This window comes from Solea senegalensis, linkage group LG2, assembly GCF_019176455.1.
Source record: "Solea senegalensis isolate Sse05_10M linkage group LG2, IFAPA_SoseM_1, whole genome shotgun sequence".
Taxonomy (NCBI): Eukaryota; Metazoa; Chordata; class Actinopteri; order Pleuronectiformes; family Soleidae; genus Solea; species Solea senegalensis.
Window position 1 is genome coordinate 1,763,441 of NC_058022.1, and position 25,398 is coordinate 1,788,838.

A 25,398-nucleotide genomic window follows, 5' to 3' on the forward strand; every position below is an offset into this window, starting at 1 on the left:
GCAGCAGACACTCTCAGGTCATTAATAAAGACCTGTAATCAAATAGAACTGGGACAATTAATTGACCCAATCAATTGCGGCTGGTTTTGTTCATGGATTAATCTGATTTATATTTAAAAACATTAGCTGCTTGAAGCTTCACAGTTTTCTTTTTATATTATTTTTATACTTATTTGAATGTGTCATTGATGATTTATGAAGATTCTATTAAATTCTACTCTATTTTATTCTTGTTTTGAAGGTCTTCACATGTAGTTCGAGGCAGAAGCTAACGATTAATAACATCATTAGTGAATTTGATAAATGAATTATTAGTTCAATTTCACATTTAATTGATTTTTCTATGGGTTTTTTTGTGCAGAAATTGAAAATATGGTTTAAAGACGGACATATTTTCCTTTATTTTTCTACCACAGACTCCACCAAGAAGCTGAAGGATGTTCTGGAGGAGTTCCATGGAGACGGAATTCTGTCCAAATACAACCCAGAGCAGGTGTGTGTGTGTGTGTGTGTCGATGTCCTCACTCTCGCACTCTGACACACAACGACTGTACACAGTGACGTTATCGATCCCGCTGATTCAGTGTGATATCACTCACAGAAAATGCTGAGTCACCGCTCGGCCACACTTTTTCAAACGAAGACACTGACGTCGGCGGATCAGCTCTAAGTATGACTCTGTGGAAATGTGTCCTGCAAATATAATCGATACAGAAAACAGCGTTAACTAATGGAAATCATGTGATTGATACATTTTAAATCTGCCACCAATCTGCTGAATCATGTGATTTCACTTTGATTATTAGTTTTCCTGCTGTTAATATTTAGGCTTTTTTTACATTTTATTTTATATAGTTTTCTGCTCACTCCCTTCACCAAAGTACATAGAAAATCCTCTGTTTAGCGAGCTAGATAGCTAGGAGCATCTCAATTTACTTAGCTAGATAAACAGTTAACAGATAGATAGATAGATAGATAGATAGATAGATAGATAGATAGATAGATAAATAGATAGATAGCTTTGCATCCTCAGTATCAGTGATGTCATGATGAACAGCTGGGTGGACATTTGGCGCCACAGGAACCAGAATTAACGTCCATGTGGGATTTCTGAGACCACAACGGCCCCGCCTCCTCCATTTATCAATGACTGTGTCTGTGTGTGTGTATATATATATGTATATATATATATATACATATATATATATACATATATATATATATACTTCTAATGACTCTGTAACCAAAGAAGTCTACGACCTCCATTTCCTCCGCCCGTGGTGATTTTATTCATGACACTTTGAGACACTGTCTTTGCCTCTTTTTTTTAAAAAGCTGTTTGATGAAAAGTGAAGAAGTAATTGGCATGTTAAGCTGTAAACAAGAATCAGTAATGAAATGAAAACTAAAAACTGACTTTTCAGACTGTAATTTGCCTTAAAATGAGGAAAAACAGGCCAAAATGTAAGAAGTCAAGCAAAGACATTCTGTCATGTCAAAAATGTTGACTTTAAATGAGCCATTTCTTGATTAAGATGATTTTAAGAGAAGAACCTGTTATATTTGCACTCACACCAATCCGTGATTGTGAATTTTACTTCTCTATTTAGCACATTTTAGTGCAACACTTGCTTACCAGGATTTCTGTTTTCTTTTTACAGACAGTTTCCCAGAAATGAGGCTTATTTTACTTTCATGAAAATCAGTTTTTTTGCAGTGATGCTGAGTTTCCTTCACTGAACAAAAAGTAATGCTATAATTCTCTTTGATGAATGAGACGGTGGCAGCAAATGACACCCACGCAGGGTTTTCCCTTCAGTCACACACTTCATCACAAACAGAGAGTGCAAATTAAGTGCAGTGGGCTGTGTTTGTGTCATTTTGTTAAAAAAAGGAAAAAATAAATGAAAAAAAAAACCCACATTATTGTATTCGTCTTAAAAGGGTCACACAAACAAAATCATGATCCATTTAAACTTTAAAGAAGAAATATCTGTAATATACCAATCATTTTTCCACAGTCACAGAATGCAATACTCAGCTGAACATCAGAGTCTTCTTGAATACTTGAATAGTATTCAAAATCTAATTTAATCACATCAATCCAACTGTTTAAAAAAAGAAAAAGAAATGAAGCATGTACTGTAAATGTGTCATGTCTTCCCTTGGGAGATATTTACAGACGGCCAGTATTGAATCTGTGACACTCGCTGGGAATTCACTCCACTCTGGGGGAAGTGAGAGTCTCTAGAGATGCACTCTGTTTAAGGTAATAGATAAAAATGAGAAGACTCCATTTTCATGTTTTATCATCATAAACAGAGACTGTGTACGAAGAATCCACGAGATTCACAATCTGACCAGTTTTTCATGTCAAATATCGGATAATTCGCCCTTAAATGGGAACATTATTTACAAAATTGACATTGTGTTCGACCGGAGAAGAGAAGAAAGCGCCCATTAAGACCATTAACTCCTCAGCAAAGACTTTACTGACGTTATAAATCAAGTGAGAATTAGGGCCAATTTTTACCTTAGATTTCCGGTCAAACTGAGCGAATATACGACCTCGAGGTTTCACTTTTCAAACCAGGCCACCTCATGTATTTGGTCGTCTGGTACTACATCATATGATCATAGTGTGTGTGTGTGTGTGTGTGTTTCAGTGTATTTGTCTAAAGCTGAGTCTTGCGCGCACAATTAAAGCCTCATGTTTTTATTTGGCCAAATAAGGAGAAGAGGAGGAGAGAGACGATGAGTGATGATGAGTGTTCGGGGTTAGGATCTTCATCACGGTGTGTTCTCACACATGATGGGCATCAGTTCCGGCAGCTCTGAGCCCGTGGAGCAGCATATTTCCATGTGGTCACGGAGGAGGATCGGCTTCACTTTTGTCCTATTTTGGTGCAGACCAAATGTTCCCCCGAGAGGGAAACAGGCGGCGGTTTCAGTTTGTTCGTAGAGCAGCCTTATTGTGTTTGCTTAGTTTATGTGCATTTACTGGATCCAGGTCTGCTTGAAACCTAAGAGGAAATTGCTACCAGCAAAAAACTGATATGAGCAAATGTAAAACAAATACAGTCGTCTTTCAGCGTGTCATTTGTTAGACTGATTAGGGTTCAGGTTTGAGTAGAAATTAAAAAAGACATCGTCAGCAATGAACTTTCAGTGGAGACAGGACACATTTTAGCCACCGACTAAAATCTACATCAGTGTAAGTCTGCAATAGCTTGAAAATATGTTTACTGCTGTGTCTCGTTTTTAAACGGGGAAAGTTTTTCTCGCAAATTGCAAATTATTATTCACTCCCACACCAAATTCCATTGAAAAAAACAACGATTTTACATCACGGCACAGAGGAGTTGTTGATCTACCACTGCCTCCGTCAATACATTGAAATGTGTTGTTTTGTGACTAAGGTGTTTGAAACCCTTTGATCAGATTAACCTCAGTGACTCAAACTTATCAAACAAAGCAGCAGGAGACCAGCAGCTCCTGTGTCTCCATCAGCTAAAAACGTTGATTTTCTCCATGGAGTTCGGTGTGGGAGAGTGAGCGGTTTAAAAACGTTAGTGAGATAAAGTAATGGGCATATTGTTAAGATATGTTAAACTAAAGCTGCTGGATTTTTTGTTTTCTTTTTATGTCCCTGTGGCAGCCATGTTTTCAGTGAGTGTTAGCATGACGATAGCAAAGTTAGCACTGATTTTGTGTCAATAACTCATACAACCGCACTTCAGAAACTTTGTTGTTGTTATTGTTGGTGTTCTTCTTCTCTTTGCCTTTTCTTCTTGCTCTGTGTTTATTTGTTTACCTTTACTTTACCCGAACTATCACTTTAAAGCACGTATTTGTATGACATGGTCGTATTGGAGGCCGAATGTACAACTTTACAACAATCTAGTCAACTTTAGCACCATGTTGTCCCAGTACACAAGTGCAAAACAAGAAATCAAAGTATTGAATTAAGGTGATGTGTTTGCCTCTAGGTGGCGATATAGGCATTTCCTGGTTTACATATTACGTCACAGATGACAACTGTAGCTATCAGCTGGTTGTTAGCATGTCAAGCACTATTCCATGTCTAAAAATAGCTAAATATTTCCATGGTAATGAATGGTAGTAAATATTTACTTCTTTAAGCTATTTAAATAATTAAATTTGTTCTGCACATGTGAGGACAGTTACTATTTCCTGTCGGCAAAAAAAAAACCTACCCAATTTAAAATAATCTTATGCTATGTTATATAACATTTTTAGCAGATGTAAAATCAATACGCTTTTTTAAAACATTTATATTATCAAATCCACGTTGTTTTGGTTTAAAGTAAAAATAAGAGCTTCTGATTTTGTACACGTGTTTATGTTATTTTTAGGAAGTTTAGGAACTTTGCACATGTGTATATTAAATCGGGTTTCCGGTAACAGCTCCTAACCACGATGTTTTTCTTTCAGTCGTCTTATGTGACTTTTACTTCTAGTAATATCGCAGTCAAGGCCTGATGTTAATGGAGAAGTGGAACAGAGCATTTAGATCAGTTGAACGTAGACTTCTTCATACAATTTTAAAATGTATTTTAGAAGTTTAACATAGATTAACATAATAATTCATCATGTAGACACAGCAACTGACCACCACCACCACCACCATCAGCTTCAACTCACACAAAACAGCTAACCCCTTCTCTTCTTCTACCAACTCCCTCTTTCCTCCCTTCCTTCTTCCTTCCTTCTTTCCATGTGTCTCCTCACCTTTCCTTTTCCAACTGTTAACCAGAAGCAAGACGTTCTCAGCCAAGTAAGCCTCAGCCCGGCGGCTCTCTCTGCATGCTGTGTGATGTGTGTGTGTGTGTGTGTGTGTCGACAGACTGCATGAACATTCTGTCCACTAACATGACCTAACCCGACCTTTACCCTCTGCAGACGCTCTGTCTCTGTGCCACAGGTTCACCGGCTCCTCCGGCTCCTCCGGCTCACTGCTGAGCTCACCACATGTCTGTGTGGGGACGCAGGGATGTTAGAAGATGTTAGAACATGTGTTTGTGTGTTACACGTTTAATTTCTAATTCATGAAGCCTCCAAACTGCAGGATTATATGTGGATGTTATGTGGATCCAGCTCCTCCGTGCTTCCCCTCGACAGATGTTCCTCGTGGTCATTTGACTGGTCTGACATTTCACTGACCTTTCAGTCCACAAAGAACATTTTCACTGCCCACATGACATGATTTTTTCTTTTTTAAATTAATTAGTTTTCTGATGGGTTCACACGGCGGGTAAGTGGGTAGCATTGTTGCCTAGCAGTACGAAGGTCAGCGGTTTGAATCCTGGTATGTTTCTAAGAAGGTCTGTGTAATTTGGTATTAAATATGAAGTCCTTACTTGTTCTGTTTAAGATTTTTTTAAAGATAAAATTAAGAAATAATGCATGTTGTGATGCTATCCATGGTTCTCAAACTGTGGTGCGTGTACCACCAGTGGTACGCGAGATTCCTCTGAAACTTGGGTGGAAGTTACCTGGCCTGACCTCACGTTTTTGTTTTCTTCAGTTTGACAGATATCGTCATGTATCGCTATATAATTGTCTCGCAATATATTGATTATCACAGAATCGTTGTATCGTGATATTATTGGTATCGTGGACCGTGTATCACATATCATATTGTATCGTGAATTAGCTTCATAGACATTTTACATACATGTACAATACGGGTTGTCCAACTTCCTGTCACAGTCCAAAAACATGCAGATTAGGTTAAGTGGACACTCTAAATGTACTTGTATGTTGCTTGTCTCTGTGTCCAGGGTGTGACCCCGTCTTTCTGTCCAAAAAATGCTATTTTTTAAGTGTCAATATGGAAATCCCAGATATTCTGCCTGTCACTGGATAAAATGTGTTTCAGAGATAAAATTATGGATCCCAGCTTCAATTTTTTTTTTTTATTACATATCAATAAGCGGCATGTCACAGCAAATCAAAGCTGCAGACGTTCATTTCAGGGCAGAATCGACGTGAATCAAAAAATCTACCTGCATCTGTGGTTTTTGTCGTGAACTTCATTCTCATGTAAAAGTTCTCAAGTTTTAAATCGTGTCACTTCTCCCTCTCCGTGCAGCCCATCGACTACGAGGGCTTCCAGCTCTTCATGGCCACGTACCTGGAGAACGACATCCCAGAGGAGCTTTGTCAGCACCTCTTCACCTCCTTCAAGAGCAAGACGGGCGGCTGCTCCCCCGACCAATCACGAGCTGGGACCAGCTTACTGGGTACGCCCATTGCTTTTGTTATTGTTATTTTTTCACATGACTGAAGACAGAACTATTTTATTATTATATTGTTATTTTAACTTTTATGTAGGCGGGGATACAAGCCCGGGGGGTGGGACTACAAGTTGTCAAAATCACAAGAAGACTCGGAAGTCGATACGAGATCTTGACGGCAACATGACATAACAAAACAATGGTGAAACTATTTTTAAATTAGCGGTCGACAGATATCAGTTTTTCATTCCGATACAATAATAAAATAAAATAAAGTTAATGAGACCGATAAATGATATTTGGAACCGATTAACAATGAAAGTCTCTGTCAAAATTATTTTATTTTACCAACTCCAACATCAAAAACTTGGTTTAAATTCCTTTTAAAGGTCATGAAAATTTCTAATATAATCACCCAGGCCGATAAATGGTCAACCCCTTAGATTCAATGTCCTCTGTCCCCCATTTTTTCCTTTCACCCCAACCTGTCTTGGCAGATGCCGCACGTGGTTGAGCCTGGTTCTGTCAGAGATTTCTTTCTGTCTTCCTGTGCGGTTCTGTGTGATTTTGACAACTACTTCCGTCCCCTGCATATAACCCCTCGCACATATTGCCCCGCCCCTTGTCTTGTCCGATTTTGCTCGAGAACCTTGAGTCATAAATCGTTACGTTTCAAAGACGGTCCGTGTAATTTGGTGCTAATTATTCTGAAATGAAAATGAATGATGAATCACCTCAGCGCTCCTCCCCAAAGACACAAAAACACTGACCTGTCTCCGTTTACACCACAGACAATAAAAGAAATCTGCTGTCACTTCGCGTTTATCTCTTTAATCACATCAACATTGACTCTTGTGGGGAAAAAAAAGGAGCACAGATTTCACAGTGACCAGAGCGTTTGTGGCGTCGTAGAAGTGTGTGTGTCTTCGTCCGTCTGTCCGTCCGTCCATGCGTGGGCTGTGACTCGGTGTCCTCACTGCAGAGAGCAGCTGAACAGACAGATGGACTGTTGAATGAGAGTCTATTTCAGAAGGTTCAGTGTTTGTAAAAAAGAGGCCACAGGAAACAAAGACGAACACTGATTCACATTCATTTATGTTTCGTATTAATAACGCTTACACTGCAAAATGTTCACTTTTAGTAAAATAAGTCTAATTTCTGAAGTCTGTGTGTGTGTGTGTGTGTTTGTTCTAAAGTAAATTAAATCAATAATCTTGACGACAGATGACACACTTTATGAAATAAATTCACTTTATCTTCATCATTTTTGATGCAAAGATTGTTGTTGTTAAAGCCTTTGGTCTGGAGTCTGCAGCATCGTCAGTGTGTGAAGACAGAGCCTGTGCTGCCACCTGGTGGTGATTTCAGATCACATGATAATAAAGTGTTATTTTATTCATCATCTTTGTGAAGCTGGTATTTTGAACAAAATAGAGGATTTCTGAGCTAAAATAAAAGCAGGCTCACGCACACAGTGCGTTACGTGACCCTGGGTTGTTCTGCTGTTTGTCACAAACATAAAGAATTGTCTTTTCTTCTTCTTCTTGACTGGTGTTGTTTTGTTGACCGCCTGAAATCGTCTGACCACAGAGGTTCGCTCCATTGACGCAGGAATCTCTATTCAGACTGAAGTGGCCTGTGCTCCCATCACAGGTACCAGAGTCACGAGGGCCGCGACGGCTCTTTGTGGCTGTAAACTGCTGCTTTATCACTGTTTCCTGTGCTTTTGTGACTTGTTTTTTCTTGTGGTTCAGTGGAAAGCTCAAGGCTTTTGTATTATTTTATCACAGTGGAATTTATTTGACCTGCTTCTTGTCTGTTTTGGCTTTTTGTTTTTCAGTATTTGAACTTTTGTTGTGAAGTTTTACAGTGTATTCTTTCATGCCATGCCTAATAATTTGACCCTTTTGTGTGTCAATCATGCTCTTTTGGCTGTAAATGAACACACATTAATAATAATAATATTGCTGTCATTATTTTGCAATTTGTTTAATATTCTACGCACTCCGGTCAAAATTCCTCGGCTCCAATCCGATTACATGTATACACAATAGAACTAGAAGTACCACCAGAGGAAGCTCGTATCACAGTTTGTGAACCATGGGCTTAGTAAGTTTTTTTTTTTTCCGATAAACCATGAAGACAATTTGGTAAAAAAAAAATGGCACAATTGAGTCATAGCTCCAGTCAAATTAGGAAAGTCATAAAAACAGTTAACTTTGCAACCAGGCGTCTACCTCTGCTCTTAAATATCTACCTCCGCTCTTAAATATCTAACTCCGTTCTTAAATATCTACCTCCGCTCTTAAATATCTACATCCGCTCTTAAATATCTACATCCGCTCTTAAATATCTACCTCCGCTCTTAAATATCTACATCCGCTCTTAAATATCTACCTCGCTCTTAAATATCTAGCTCTTAAATATCTACCTCCGGCTCTTAAATATCTACTCTCTTAAATATCTACCTCCAAATATCTACCTCGGCTCTTAAATATCTACCTCCTCTCTTAAATATCTACCTCCGGCCTAAATATCCCGTTCTTAAATATCTACAGCTCTTAAATATCTACGCTCTTAAATAAATATCTACCTCACTTAAATATCTACCTCAAAATATCGAAATATCTACCGCTCTTAAATATCTACCTCCGTTCTTAAATATCTACCTCCGATCTTAAATATCTACAAATATCTACTAAAATATCTAAAATATCTACCTTCTTAAATATCTCTATCTACCTCCGCTCTTAAATATCTACCTCCGCTCTTAAATATCTACCTCTGCTCTTAAATATCTTTTCTCTTTTGTTTTCCTTTCCTGTCGGTCCGTGGTCGCCCTCACCAGGAATGAACGGGAAGAGCATCCTGTCAGCGATGGGCCGCCACACGCCGGAGCACTCGAGCGTCATGAGCACGGCGGGCTCCGGGGCCACCACCTCGCCCTGTTCCTCCCGCTCCTCCTCGCAGCGCTCTGGGACGGGGGGCCACACTCCTAGGGGCCCCCACCGGTCGCCCTGCGCCCGGGTCAGAATGTCAGAGGGCGGCGGCAGCAGCAACGTCCTGACCCCCAACTCTGTCCCCGCCAGGTCACCAGTGTCCCCCAAACTTTCACCAGGTGAGGATGAGATGATTCTTCTCATGACACTGATGTTTCTCTACCAACATCCACAGCAAACACATATTTATTTATATAGACGGTCTATCCATGTAAAGAAAAAATAAAATAATGAAGCTATAGACAACAAAATATTACAATTACATGTGTACAAATATATGATTTATACACCACAGTTTTACCAGGAGTAAGGAATTAGCAAATTAAAATTTGAAATTCTGATTTTACTTGACTTTTTAATGTTTATTTGAATAAAATCTTGGTGCTAAGGCCTAGAAATCCTATTTGGCCACTAAAATGTGTTTGAAATCTCTTGTACCATTTCCCATAATTCTCTTGTCAGTAGCTATGGGTGTCAAAATGGCTTAAAAGTGGCTCCTGAAGTCAGGACCTGGAACCTTTTAGTCCTGCAGGTACCAAACTGGGTCAAAACATCTGTGGAGGTTTTTGATTTTATAGAGGGGAAACACATGAGGAGAGGGTGCAAGACTACAAGTGGGTGGGGCAACAAGCAGGGGGGAGGAGCTTCAAGTTGTATTTATTAGTTATCGCACTAGAAGTCGGCAAAATAAAAGTACAAAAAAAACATACCAGTATCACGCGGGTTATGGTTGTTTTTGGGCCACAGTTACACAAATTCATTTGAAATAAAGTTATTGTATTTGGTCAAATGCAACGTCTGTACTCGGTAATAAATCAGAGGTCATTTACGACACAAATACACATTTATGATTTGTTTATTGACATCTTGTGAGGCAGAATGTTGCATATTGCACCTTTAATCCCCCTTTAATCCCCCTTTAATTCGAGCAGATTTGTGGTGGTTGCTGTGCAGGGGACTTGACCTGTGTTGTGTTTGTCGTGCGCTCACAGAGAGGACTCACTCTGAGAAGCATTTGTCGCTGCGCAGGAGTCCGTCGCCACAGAAAGGTTCCCCGCTGCCGTCGCCTCAGGTCGTCTTTCTCAAGGACATCGTCTGCTACCTGTCTCTGCTGGAGCGGGGGACGCCCGAGGACAAGCTGGAGTGTGAGTGTCAGGAGACTAAAGGGGAGCAACTGTTGTGGAAACAAATAAATAAACATTGCTATTTTCATTTTCTGTCATGTCAGCAGTGTTTGAGGCAATAAAAGAAGGCTAGTTTAGCCGGTATCGAGATTAGCCGATTAAAACAGGTTTTATAATGTTTACATAATATTTTTTGGTTTTAAGTTTTATTTCATTTCATTTACATGTGTAATGTTGCTGCTCTGTCTGTCTGTCTGTCTGTCTGTGTCTTTAGCGGTGAACAAAGTGACATAAACATCTATATCCATCTATAGCTAGCCAGAGTTGGTTATTTAGTTAGTTAAATCTTTAGATTTTGATTTGCATAGTTAGTGGTTAACAAAGTGACAAACATATCTATAGCTAGCTAGCATTAGTTAGTTAGCTAATTAAATCTACGATTTTCTCATGAAATAGCTATTGATTGATCCATCTAGCCAGCTAGCGCTAGCTAGTTAGTTGTCTAGCAATTTATTTAGCTAGTTACATCACTGATTTTCTATGGACTTTGGTGTGTTGAGTTAGCAGTTCATCTGTATATTAGCACTTTTAAGCACATTTTTTTCCCCTCTCGTTTAGAACAACTGCTATAAGACATTTACAAGCTTTCAAACGGTATTTTAAGTTTTAATCGCTAATGTTTTCTTACAAAGTCTAAATCTCCACTTAGCGACAACTGTCCTATGTTTTAGCAGAAGGTGAAGCTCTGTACATATTGTGAATTCTAACCCTATAACCAAGTGTTAAAGAGTGGTATCTGAGTCATCATGTGATCTCTGCAGTCATGTTCCGGCTCTACGACACAGACGGGAACGGCTTCCTGGACAGTTCGGTGAGTTCTCTACCTTCTGCTCTCGTCTCTTCTTTTAACATATAATCATACGGATCTAAAAATAGACACCTGAACGCAGCACAGGCAGCTCCATTGTTACCATGAGATCATTAGTGATGAGTCGTGACGTAAACACAATGGGTTCTTCCTCTTCTTCTTCTTCAGAAAGAGAAGGAATTGAAGCAAAGTCATCGTCAACCCTGTTTACATTCTATGAATAAGTTGAATTATTAAATCATTAGTTTCTCTATTAGACTTCTCAAATTCTAACCAAATTTTTCGTAAAGAGGAGTTTATTTTTTGTTCTTCATACTTACGTCTGTTTCTGCAGGAGCTGGACCGAATCATCAACCAGATGGTGCACGTGGCCGAGTATTTGGAGTGGGATTCTACAGAGCTGCGACCGGTGAGCAAGCAAATCAAGCAGCAGCAGCAGCAGCAGCAGCAGCAGCAGCACACACTCACGACCCTGTCAGCTGTGATCAAATGTGATGTGAAACAGTCAAGAGTAAACTTTTACAGGCAGAGAGTGAAGCACAGAGATACTGCAGTTTACAGCAGAAACTGCAAGAAAAAACATGTGTAAGAGGAAGAGCATTTCAACATTACTTAATAGTTTTCTATATTGTTTATTGATAGATGTTAAAATTCACATTTTTTTAATAACCTTTACTTTTTCAACATCTCTGCTGTTATTAAAAATTAAAAGTATTAAAAATTAAAATAACACAAGAAAGTCTAACAAAACAAAATACTAACAACAAAGTATATACATTTAACATGAAATAAATACATTTTAATGGTAATAGAACCTCTGAAACTGTAACACCAATCCAGAGTCTAATTGTAATGAATTGCCTTTTTTTCTTTTTTTTTACTATTACTACATAAAACAAACATGTAAGTTGATAATAAAGCACTCCTGCAGCCTGTAATCAGTCTGAAACTGATTTAAATCCACAGACGAAAACACACAAACACAACAAGACATTCTGTGGTTGTTTTTTTGTCAGAACTGAGCCTGAATACAAGTTACAAGAACATTTTGTCGGAAAGCGGCTCAACCGGTCAAGTTTCCCGTATCCACACGTTTTTGACAGGTTGACAAAATAAACTCTGTATATTTAAAGTAGTTTTTATGTATATTTATATGTATTTATATGTATGTATATATATATATATATATATATATATATATATATATATATATATATGTATATGTATATATATATATATGTTAACTTATGAATTATTATATTATTTATATATATATATATATTTTTTTTTTTTTCTTATAATTTAGATTTCTTATCTCAATGAAGTTTGTTATTCCTGGTTAAATAAAGGTTATTATAGTAATAGTAATGAATCCACAGCACAGACTGTCTGTGTCTCTTCAGATTCTGAAGGAGATGATGGAGGAGATCGACTTTGACCGAGACGGGACGGTCACACTGGAGGAGTGGATCAGAGGAGGCCTCACAACAATCCCTTTACTGGTGCTGCTGGGCATGGATACGGTACATTTCACTGTCTGTGTGTCTGTTTCAGGGCCAGCAGTCGTGTCCTCGGCCTGATTTTAAATACATTTGATCTAATAAAGTCTATGCCAGCTTAAGTGTGTGCTATTTTAAGAATATGTTCATCACTTTTTTATCACTGTTAGACATTCTTGTGTTTGTGTCACTTTGTAAACTGCTGGTCTGCTTCTGCCATGTTTGGTGGCTTTGTCTCATGTATGTAAACTCACATCAAACAACCCATGTTAGCTTCCTGACAGAACAGCAGTGGATCAACAACTCCCGTGTGCTGTGATGTAAAATCCATGATTTTCTCAATGGACTTTGGTGTGTGTGAGTGAGTGAGTGGTTTACAAAGTGACACAAACTTAGTTTAAAAAACTGTGTTTTACAATGAGATAAATGTGCAACATACTACATTTAAGATGAACAACTAACCTGAGATGACTGATTCAGTAGATTCCATTAAATCACTTCTTAAAACACATTTTATGTCCTTTTTATCCCTGTTTTATTGCTTTATTCTTGCTCTTGCGTGACATGACATTGATTATTGATTTCTGTGCATATTTTGTTGCTTTGTCTTTGTGTTTGTCTTGTTTCTGTCCCTGCGTCGATCATGTATTTGCTTCATTTGTTTCCAATCATGCGAGATCTGCCATAAAACATCTTCCTATAACCACATTAACAAACAGAACTGTCCGTGTAGAGGAAGAGTTCCTGTCTTTCATCATCTGTCCTGTCTTTAAACGTCTGTGCAGAATCAGCAGGAGGACGGGCAGCACGTGTGGCGTCTCAAGCACTTCAACAAACCAGCGTACTGTAACTACTGCCACACCATGCTGCTCGGGGTCCGCAAGCAGGGCCTCAGCTGCTCCTGTGAGTCCATACTCTGTCTTTTTTTGGTAGTTCCTGGGCTGCATGGACACTGTCTGTCCTCAGGACACGCCAGAGACCGTCTCCTGCTACTTCAGATTCAGATTATTACTGTTTTCTCATGGTTTATTATTTCATGTTACGGCAGCGAGTGTAGAGCTTTAATTCACTTCTCTCTGTCACTCACACAAAATGTTTATATATAATATTTTACTTATATTACAAATGATCAGCACACAGCCTTGCTCACAGGCACCACAGCCCTCGACTTGACCCAAGATTTGCACCAGATATGATCTCTTTTTAATGCCAAACTATCGTACTTAAAGGACGTGTGTTAATACCACATCTAGCCCATACACTGTAAAAACAGCCATTGTAGAAATTCTTAAATTCTTAAATTGTCTTGTTTTTTTACAACAGAATGTGAGCACATTTAGTTTGGCTAGAATATTTAACTACGGCCACTTTCTGACTCTAATGTTCTTTAAAACGAGGAAAAACTAGATAAACCTGGACAAAACTGGACAAATTAAATAAAGCTGTAATAAATACAAGCAAATAAATTCAGTCATGTAAGTTCTTCCTCGATTCAGCTGAATTTAAGAATTTTTACCTGAGAATTTCTTATATTTGCAAACACAGGAATGTGATAGTGAATGTTATTCAAATTCCACAGAATTTAGACTTTATTTTAACTTATTTTAACTTTTTCTTCCATCTTCTCTGTTTTTTATTGACTTCCTGCGTCTGACTTGAATTTCAGTCTATTTCGGACCTCGGAGTAAATCTAGTTTTTCTAATTAAATGTCACCACCGTGGTCTTTTAAAGGACATAAATCCTCATCATGAGTAACTTCATTACTGACGTAGTTCTGCCTCAGAGCTGAAATTTAATGTGATAAACTTTATTTTTTATTCCATTCACATGAAAGACGACCAACGACGACAAGTTTAGGAGGTAGTTAGTAATGAAATAAAAAAAGCTGCTCTGTGTTTGTGTTGTGACGTCTTTTCTTCTCTCGTTGTCGTTGTTGTTGTTGTTTACGTTGTTGTTGTTGTTTACCTCCAGTATGCAAATACACGGTGCACGAGCGCTGTGTGTCCAAAGACATCGCCGCCTGCATCAGCACGTACGCCAAGTCCCGGAGACACACCAACGTAAGTATATATGTATATATATAATATACTGTATAAACGCACAAGCTTTTTCACAACAAAAAAAGACAATAAAGAAGATTTTATTTGTATTTTCTTTTGTTTAATCTAAAAAAAAGTAAAGTCAAAATTAGAGCAAAGACTTTTAGATTAGGTGAAAACTTAGGTTTTAGGGTTGGAACCTAATTCCAACCCTAAAACCTTAACACTTTTGTCCACTGCAGTGTCTGGTTTGGCCAGTAGGGGGGCGGTCTTTGAGGAAAAACCGGATTTCAAAATAAAAGCGTTGATAATGATACATTATTCACAATATAGACGTATTTATGACACAAAATAAGCTCTGATAAGGTGTATGTGGATGATTGTGTTATTTCCTTTGGTTTATTTGTTGTCTCCGTCTTGTTTTGAAGGCGATGCAGCACGTGTGGATCGAGGGAAACTCTCCGACCAAATGCGACCGCTGTCACAGGAGCATCAAGTGTTACCAGGGTCTGACGGGGCTGCACTGTGTCTGGTGTCAAATCACTGTGAGTCTTTATCCATTTCTGTTTCTTATTCCTAAATTCCTTTGTTTATTGTTTGCCTGATGAAAGTCGTTATGAGACAAGAGACGTTATAAAAAACAGTCTCTTTTCTACTACTATAAATGCCTTTAAAGCTACATTTTAATGAGTTAATGTTGATTTGTGTTCATTTCCATGCATTAATATCTGCTATAAAAGTAAGTATTTTGTTTTGATACATGACATCACTTCCTGTCGAAGGCTATTTATGGTGCTGTCACTTCCTGTTTGGCCTCTGCCCATGAATCACGCAGTTAAGAAAATGTTTGTTTTCCCGTTCAAACGTCACAGAATCAGCAGTGTAAGTTGGTCAAGTTCAATGTTTGAAATGTTGTAAAATTGATAGATTTATAAGTTGATTTAATATGATTTATCTACAGTTAAAGTTAAAAAAATAACCACAAAAGTCCGTTTAAATCCCCTTTCTTTTCATAATAATTAAAAATAATGAACCTGTCTCGACACAGAAAAGAACAAAAACCTTAACAAATGTCATTCTATAATATCCTCTCACCCTGTTTTCTTTAATTACATTTTTAAATGTGATATTAGTATCAGTTTATTTAGCTGTTAATGAAGAGAAAAATCACATTTATTTTAGTTTAAAAATCGTATTAAAGGACCCCTTAATGACTTTAAGGCACAAACTTGTGGCGGTAGATGTTTTTTAACTGGTTTTAATGTCACTAAATTACTTTAATCTGTTTATTTCTTACACATATGATGATTCTGGTGCCGTTTAATGTCAGTCTTGGCTCTGACTCTGGTTAAATTAAGGTCTAATAATGGACATCGGCTTTATTTTAACTTTATTGTATTTATGTGTCGTTTTTTAACATCTTGTTTGGATTACACAGGTACATAATCCGAGATTATTCTTCTTGCTTTTCATTCATATTTTGTGTTTTTTAACGTAACCCAGGTCGATAAATCGTCTTTAAATCAATCTTATTAACCGCAATACTGTGAGAAAACAGTAACAGGTTATAGGAGCTGCATGACTCTGCTCAGCCACCAGATGGCAGCAGCGTCTCAGAGTTGTCCACACGCTGTGGGATGGAGACTCAAGGACAGAAGAAGCCTCTGTCTGTCTGTGGGTGTGTGTGTGTGTGTGAGATGGACCAGTGTGGAGCTCACAAAACCACCTGTGAAAAGTGTTGTTCTCAGTCTGACAGATGGACGACTCCCACACACACTCTCATGCTTCTTCTCCTTCTGTTTCTTCTTCTTCTTCTTCTTCTTCTTCTTCTTCTGTTTCTTGTTGTTCTTCTGCTGCAGCTTCATAATAAATGTGCGTCTAATGTGAAGGCAGAATGTGATGGAGGAGTTTTGAGGGACCACACGCTGCTGCCCTCATACATCTGTCCTGTCGTCCTGGTGAGATCCTGACAGACCGACACACAGACACTTTAACCTTTAACCTTAATCTGAATGCAAAATATCTTTAGATTAGGTATGAATTATTTGTTGCAGCCCACAGTTTATAGCTTCTATGTATAATGTTATAAATAAACCCCTCCTTCTTCTCATTTCACGTGTGGCAAATTATGATTATGAGATTACGTCAAAATTCTGACATTAACTGATGATTATCATGACATGAGGAGTTAGAGGTATGCGATAGAAAAAGTTGAAATTATGAAATAAAAGTAAAAAAAACCCCAAAAAATATGGCCGTGAATATTGAAATTATGATGTAAAATTGGTTATTTTGAGAAATCAGGTTGTAAAAATGTCCTGATTATGAGATTCAATCCATGACCTGGAGGCAGGAAGTAGACATTATGAAATAAGAAGTCATTAATATGAGATAGAATGTTGACATTTAATATATAAAATCATAATTACTGGATAGCAAGTGATAAATATGTGGTAAAAAGTGATAAATATGAGATAAAAGTGATTGTAGACTGAATGAGTTTGTAACTCCTCCTCTTTCACACCCTCAGGACCGTCACACAGTGGTGAAGCGGGGTGAGGGTGAGTCTCCGCCCAGCACCAGCCCTGACGACACCAACCAGACCTTTAAATTCTCTCCTGGTGACGGACAAGCGCTGCAGGTGGGTGTGTCCTTCACCTGAGAGACAGAGACAGAGACACAGACACATAGACAGAGAGACAGTCTCCATCCTGGTTCTCCACTGACGTCTGAGTCCTGTTTGTCCTTCCCTTTGTCTCCAGGTCAGTCCTCTCCCAGGGACACATCCTCTCCTCGTCCTCGTCAATCCTAAGAGCGGAGGGAGGCAGGGGGAGCGGTGAGTCAGCTGATCTGAACACCTGAGATAACTGATCATTTTTATTTAATCATAAGAAAGGCTCATTTGTTTTTAGCTTTAATCTAAATGAAAGATATTTCCCATAGCCAAGTTCATGAGAAAAACCTAACACGCTAAATAAATCATTAAAAAATCAGGTTCACAACCATTTTTTCTTTATGATAAAAACCTAAAATCTCATTCAAAAGTGCAAAAACATGCAGTTGTTGTCACAGTTATTCCAGCTGAGAGTATAAAAAATAACAGACATTCAGTAAACATGGAAAAAAGAAGCTTTATTGCTCATTTATTTATTAATATTTAAAAATGTTCCTGTTTAAATGACATTTTATATTTAATTTCTCTCACTTGATGATGACGTGATGAGTTTCCTGGGACCTCAGGTGAAAGAGTCATGAAGATAATTATATATCAGGTTTATTTGAAATCATCATCTTCAATTTAAAGACAAACACACATGATGTGATAAATAAAAGTCTTTCATATCGTGTTCCTCTGCCGCGTTTCCATAGCAACGCGCTCTTTATTAACATTAGAAAGAAAATGATCAACTATAAATAAACATAAGAACAAAAAGACACATTTACTTCTTATGTTTTTGTGTCTGTGTGAAAGAAAAGTCACATTTTAACAAAATACACATTTATTTATTTATAAGAACTGGATGGATGGATGTAGCACTGGATGGGTGGGTGAATGGATGAATGGATGTAGCACTGGATCGGTGGATGGATGTAGCACTGGATGGGTGGATGGATGTAGCACTGGATGGATGGATGGATGGATGGATGGATGGATGGATGGATGGGTGAATGGGTGGATGGATGTAGCACTGGATGGTGGATGGATGGGTGAATGGATGGATGGATGTAGCACTGGATTGGTGGATGGGTGTAGCACTGGATGGATGGATAGATGGATGTAGCATTGGATGGATGGATAGATGTATGTAACACTGGATGGATGGATGTAGTGATGGATGGCACTGATGGATGTGATACTGGATGGATGGATGACACTGGATGGATGGATGGATGGATGTGACACTGGATGGATGGATGTGTCACTGGATGGATGGATGGATGACACTGGATGGATGGATGGATGTGACACTGGATGGATGGATGGACTGGATGGATGGACACTGGATGGATGGATGGATGGATGTGACACTGGATGGATGGATGGATGTGACACTGGATGGATGGATGGATGGATGTGACACTGGATGGATGGATGGATGGATGGATGGATGGATGTGACACTGGATGGATGATAAAGTGATCTTTCTAGTTGTAAATGTCTTTTAAATTGAACGGTTTATCATATTTTTAGTCATCATTTCTTGTCTCTTTTATTCTCCCAGCGTCCTGAGGAAGTTCAGGTACCTGCTGAACCCCAGGCAGGTCTACAGTCTGGAACAAGGAGGTCCAATGGCCGGGTTAGTACTCAAGTCTGTGACGTGTATTTAACAAATACAAGCGTGAACCAAACCCACATGTTTCTCCAGATATTTAAGAACATATATCTCAGTTTTCTCAGTGGAAACTAAAGAAAACTCACTCTCTCACACCAAACTCAGAAGTCACAAAAAACTAATTATAACTTAGTGATGGAGGCAGCGGTGGGTCAACAACTCCTGTGTGCTGTGATGTAAAATCACTGATTTTCTCTATGGGCTTTGGTGTGGGAGAGTGAGCAGTTTACAGATTTCAGCTTCCTGTTGGAAAAGTCTGACTGCTAGCAGCTGAGAACGTGTCAGGATCTTACACAACTACTGATTAAGATGAATTAATGAATGAATTCCTTAAAAAAAATAATAATATAACACTAATGTTATAAATCAAGTGGGAAATAAGCTCAAATTCCCACAGCGTCTCCCCCTGATGTCCTTTTAATAATTGACAGGTCTGCAGCACTTTGAGTGCATCCACTCTTCACACACAGTATCAGTATTACTGGGTGTTGTTTCCATAAGTGAGTGACGCTGATCTCTGCCTCGGTTCCTCAGATGTCACTGCTCTGAGTGCACGGAACGTTTTTTTCCTTTTTAAATTAAATTGAGTTATTTATTATCCTGACTGTAAATGAGGCGATGTCATCCTGTTATTGCTGAGTGATGGCGTCGCTGCTGCTGCTGCTGCTGCTGCTGCTGCTGCTGCTGCTCAGAGCGGGAAACAGAGAGTGTGAATGAATGAATGAATGAATGAATGAAAGCCTGTCGTCATGTACATGTTAACCTTCTCTCTCAGCTGAGCTCTTCGCTACTGTTACCATGGGCTCCTTAGCAACCGGCTCAGCGGGGCTTTGAGGTGAGACACAGTGTACTCTTGAGAAATTTGTTTGGGGAATGCAATTAGCCGGTTATTGCCGACATTAGTCTCAGCCTCCTCCATTCACACGAGCCCCCGTTTGTTGATGCACACATGTTTGTTTTTTTTATTTCCATGACATCGGTCACGATGAGGTGGCTTCATTAAAGTTTAATGGCGACACCAGCAGACGCGGGGCTCAGGGGTTGGATGTGATTCTGGGCTCCACGCTGTGAAAATGTCTCTGTAGTTTCTCTTTGTTGTTTTTTTTTTTGTCCTGCGCGGTCGTTAGAGAGGCCTGCGCGCTCCCTCCTGGTCGGTGCATCAGCTGACCTCATCCAGAAATAATCCACCACCTACTTTCATCTGAGTGCACCACAGAGGAAACAGCGAGGAGGCTGTGAAGAAGGAGCGCAGGCTGCTGCTCTTAATGCTGCCAGAATAAAGCTGCTGCTGCTGCTGCTGCTGCTGCTGCTGCTGCAGTTGTTTCAGGTGGATTTCAGCCACTTAACAAAATAGTCACCTAATATATTGTATGTATGGCTTTATATCACCATATGGCTGATTGTTTTGACGGGAAATTAAAGTTAGTTAAACCGTTAACTCTCCCACACCAAAGTCCATAGAGAACATCAGCGTTTTTAGCTCTCAGGAAAACAGGAGCTGCTGTTGAGGACGCAAAATAACACATTTGAAATGACTAATGGAGGCAGCGGTGGAGCAACAACTCCTGTGTGCTGTGATGTAAAATCACAGATTTCTCTATGGACTTTGGTGTGCGAGAGTGAGCAGTTTAGAAATGTAAGATTCTAGCCAGGAAAGTCTATTTTAATAATGTGTTCATGTCTTATATAACTACACAGATTAGCTGAAGCTACCGATTAAGAACATGAATTCTTTAAAAGATCTTCACTGACGCGATGAGTGAGGTGAGAAATAGGCTCACACTTTCACAAACTTGCATACACATCAGCGGAGTCTCCCCCCTGGTTTCCAGTACTTCCACATTGGCTTCACTTTGACTACATCCATTCTAAATACAGTATCGCGTTGTTCATAGATGGATGTTATGTAGACGTTACCGGCGTCCCTCGCGCAGCTGTCTCGTGACAGACACAGATGAAAGCTAACTGTCAACACCTTTGTCTTGCGGCAGATTAAACGTCCCTTTGAAGGACAGGCGCTGGGTGACCACTCTGTGACTGTGCGGGGGGGACACAGCTGGAGAAGGACACACATCGATTCAACTCCCCTGCGTCTCTCAGCCATTTTCAGTCCTGTGAAGTCACCCACAGATGAGAAACTCTCTACCTTCACCTGTATTTCTATCACACACAAGTATTGACACTGAGACTGAGGCTGATGTACAACGTGGAGGTCGAGCAATTAGTCGTTTTAACTCATTAATTGGCTTCAATAGGACATTTTAAAATCTCTTAGTATCAGAGGACACTGGCTGTGACTTTGATAGTGGTCGATGACTGCACTGACTCAGATCACCACTCTGCATTGAAGCTCCATAGACCTTTTGTGGGTCAATGGAAGTATTCGGTAACTTAAATATGTGCAAGTGTGTTTTATTCAGATGAATCATAACCAAAAAAAACTTGTGAGAAATGCAGTGTGTTGAGTTTAAAGGAGCTGATATGAGATGAATTCAAGGAACCACAGAATTTTCATTATTTTTATGGGGTCCACAGCTGTTGGACTAAGAGGAGTGGCTACAAGATGCATTCATGGAACCTGGTCATTGTTATCACTTTGATTTGCAGCTGTTGAGCTCAGAGGAGCAGCTACTGTATGTGTTCAGGGAGCAATGACATTTTCATTACTTCTGTGAGGGTCCACAGCTGTTTGACCTGGTGCAGCAGATATGAGATGCATTCATGAAACCACAGCATTTTCGTGGTGGGGCCTGCAGCGGCAGCAGAAACAAGAGGCATTCTTGGAACCTCATAATTTTTTATCACTTTGGTTCCCAGCTGTTGAACTCAGAGGTGTGGCTTTGAGATTCATTCAAGGAACCACAGAATTGAATTCAGAATCTTTAAAAACAAAATCCACTTTCAGGCAACCGCTGAAGGAAATTGGACAGAACAAACTGGACCTTTACAAAAAAAAACATATTGTTTCTGCATGTGTTGATTAAAATCTTCTCTTTTTAAAGGCTCAACTTTTTCCACGATGTCCCTGATTTCCGGGTGCTCGCTTGTGGAGGTGACGGCACCGTGGGCTGGATCCTCGACTGTATAGGTACATGTTGATCTATACACTGCAAACATGCTTTGTGAAGGATCATTTCAGTTTATTATGACTTTTATATCATATTTTTCTTCACCCTCCCAATCAGTTCAGCTGTTATAGAAACTCTGTGCTAAATTATTTAGATTATTTAGTCCAAACCACAAACTTGGATCAAGTTTCATGTGTATATTTTTTGTATATTTTCAATGTATTGACAATTTAATTGACATTACGTCATCACACCTGTCGCACCATCTGGAGCATGTTGTTTCTTGTTTAGATCTGATATTTTTTTACAGAAATTTTGAAAGAAACCACTAGTTTTTGCCTAAAACTATTTAAAAAATGTGTTATATTTTGGCTTACCCTACTTAAGTATAAGCAAAAAGACTTTAACACTGTAAATAAAAGAGGTTTAACAGTGAACAGGTAAAATGTTCATTCATGGACTTCTGTTGGTTCATCTATTGAGTTTAAAACACTTATTTCTAAGTTCTAACATTTATCCAAACCCATGTTGCAGATAAAGCCAGCTTTGCCCGGCATCCTCCAGTCGCCATCCTCCCTCTGGGCACGGGGAACGACCTGGCTCGCTGTTTACGCTGGGGAGGAGGTGAGACACTCACTCACTCACTCACTCACTCATGCTCCCTTCCCTTGGCTCAAAGACACACTTTAATCTCAGGATTATAATGTTTTTTGTATTTACCAGTGGGAATACATTTCATCGGCGTTCACTCTCGAGGTCCAAAGACCTCACAGGGGGATTTTTTTGGGGTCCACAAACAAATTTTTACCGAATTTTCCCAACTTTTAATGAAGTTGTAGTTTATTTAATAAACATCTCAATCCAAAAGTGCATTAGCTTTTACAGATATGGCTGTAAATGCAAATTCATGATTGATAATTTACTTTGGGTTGCAGTAGTTTGCCATTTTTAAGGTTTCTTTGCAAAGTAGGCAGTTGTTATCAGTGCTGGAATATTGACATTACCACTGAGGGGACGTGTTTATGCAGCTGTTAAGTAGAACAGCCAGTAGGAGGCGCTCTCTCTGTCTGAACTGCTCTGTGATTGGTCAGGAAACAGAGCCTAGATTAGTCCAATTCTCTCAGATCACTTGAAGTAAATTAAGATGAAATGTTTTTGATGTTTTCAGACTGGAAATGGTATGGTTGATGGACCATATGATGGACTAGGTAGTACTTTAATGCAATGGTTCCCAAAGACTGGGTTGGGACCCATAGATGGATTGCACAAGATGTTTTTTGGGTCCTGCCAAAAAATGTGAAGAATTTTCCCAAATTTAAAGTAAAGATTTGTGTATATGTTGAAAACATTAAGTGTTACAGATATGCATGTAAAATGAGTCACACCGTTTTGCTCTTAGCTCCACTGGTTTTGTCATTTGGCTCACAATATTTTGCCCTTATTCACAAAGCAGGTGCACACATAGAAAGTTTGACAAACCCTGCTGTTGTACATTCTTATTTTCCACCCGCTCTCTTCCTCGCCGGCGTCTCTCGGGAAGGTTACGAGGGCGGCAGCTTGCTGAAGTTCCTGCGGGACATCGAGCACAGCACAGAGGTGGTGCTGGACCGATGGAACATAGACATCGTCCCCGACGACAAGGAGGAGAAGGGAGACCCCGTCCCCTACAGCATCGTCAACAACTACTTCTCCATTGGCGTGGTGAGTAAGCAGATACAGGGAGAATTATGACGTATGACGTGCGTGTGCTTCACCCTGGAGACGCAGAGGGGAAAACATTATTGAGTGATAATTAGAATGCATCACAAATGCACAAAATCATTCGGTGCTGGCCGACAATAAGCCTTTGTCTCTCGATCTGTAGCTAATTGTAATTATTACATTATTAATAATGGGGCCACACGGTGGTGTTGCATGGAGTTTGCATGTTCTCCCCGTGTGTGCGTGGGTTCTCTCCGGGTTCTCCAGCTTCCTCCCACAGTCCAAAAACATGCAATGTGGGGATTAGGTAAATTGGACACTCTAAATTGACCATAGGAGTGAGTGTGAGTGTGAATGGTTGTTTGTCTCTAGCTGTGTGTGGCCCTGCGATGGACTGGCGAACTGTCCAGGGTGTACCCCGCCTATCGCCCGATGTAGCTGAGATTGGCACAGCACCCCCCGCGACCCTCTGGTGGAGGATAAAGCAGTTAGATGATGACTGACTGACATTATTAATAATTCTCTAAATTAATAAATAAAATATGATTTCAATCACTAGGGGTCTCTCTCGCAAACAAAACAATAAAGAAGCTCACGTCCTGGTTAAGTGACTGATCCTCTCTTTCTTTATCTCAAAGTTTTATTTTCCAGGATTTGTTTAAACGTTGCAAACGCCACACAATGATCAGCAGTTTTTTAAGGCAGAAAAGTTACATAAATATCTTTAACTGAATGTTTGTAATGTTTTTTAATTAAAAACTGACTCACTGACTTTCAGCTGGTGAAATACTGCTTAATTTAATGGTGAATCAACCTGGAGGTTTGTTGTTGTACTTCACTAGTTTTTCAAGGTTTTTCTCCATGAAGGAAAAAAACTATGACCTTGACTTAGTTTTTGTGCTGTGGCCACGCCCTTTCAAATCTGTAAGCCCTATTGATAACTTTTCATCTTTGATGTGTCTGGTACAAATAGACAATTTTTTTATGTTGGCTGACTTCCTGTCTAGTTGAGGCCATGGTCCCAATGGACTCTGTTGTTCATCTTGGGCTGTGGCACGTTCCCACCAAGGTTCATGAAATTTGCTGCAACTTAGTTACGGCTTTGTCCAACAGGTTACAACTTTTGGGGGTGCTACTGAGCCATTTAACACCACTTTTATATCTTTTTTTTTAAGTTTTTGATTTTTTTTTTTTTACTGAAACCACTGATTTGACTTTTGTATGAAAACAATAACTAATTTTAACTGATTTTACCAGAAACAAAGTCTATAATGTAGTAATAATAATAACAACAATAATGATAATAACAATAATGATAATGATAACACTAACAGTATAATATAATATAATATCTGGGATTAAGTGTATTATGCTGCAGAGGTACTTTTTTACTTTTTGTCTGTGTGGACGTCAGCAATTAACAGACTCATTCTTTTAACTGGAAGGAAAGGGAAGACGCTGCCAGGTCACAGTTGCTAAGCAACATTTATATATTTATTTGTTTT

At 39.2% G+C, this 25,398-nt stretch overlaps 1 protein-coding gene across 1 annotated transcript in view; it reads left to right on the forward strand.

Annotated features, from left to right (window-relative positions):
* The first annotated feature begins 435 nt into the window (after positions 1–435).
* The window catches only part of LOC122760754 (diacylglycerol kinase beta), a 74,896-nt gene continuing 49,933 nt past the window's right edge, over positions 436–25,398 (forward strand). The window contains exons 1-17 of the mRNA XM_044015925.1: positions 436–493; positions 6,116–6,266; positions 9,109–9,378; positions 10,252–10,404; positions 11,205–11,254; positions 11,586–11,660; positions 12,655–12,774; positions 13,536–13,653; positions 14,723–14,811; positions 15,219–15,335; positions 16,650–16,748; positions 17,321–17,431; positions 17,553–17,626; positions 19,014–19,088; positions 22,127–22,212; positions 22,727–22,816; positions 23,733–23,893. Of these exons, the coding sequence (XP_043871860.1) occupies positions 6,146–6,266; positions 9,109–9,378; positions 10,252–10,404; positions 11,205–11,254; positions 11,586–11,660; positions 12,655–12,774; positions 13,536–13,653; positions 14,723–14,811; positions 15,219–15,335; positions 16,650–16,748; positions 17,321–17,431; positions 17,553–17,626; positions 19,014–19,088; positions 22,127–22,212; positions 22,727–22,816; positions 23,733–23,893 (1,809 nt within the window). The 5' untranslated portion in view covers positions 436–493; positions 6,116–6,145. The remainder of the gene's footprint in view (positions 494–6,115; positions 6,267–9,108; positions 9,379–10,251; positions 10,405–11,204; positions 11,255–11,585; positions 11,661–12,654; positions 12,775–13,535; positions 13,654–14,722; positions 14,812–15,218; positions 15,336–16,649; positions 16,749–17,320; positions 17,432–17,552; positions 17,627–19,013; positions 19,089–22,126; positions 22,213–22,726; positions 22,817–23,732; positions 23,894–25,398) is intronic.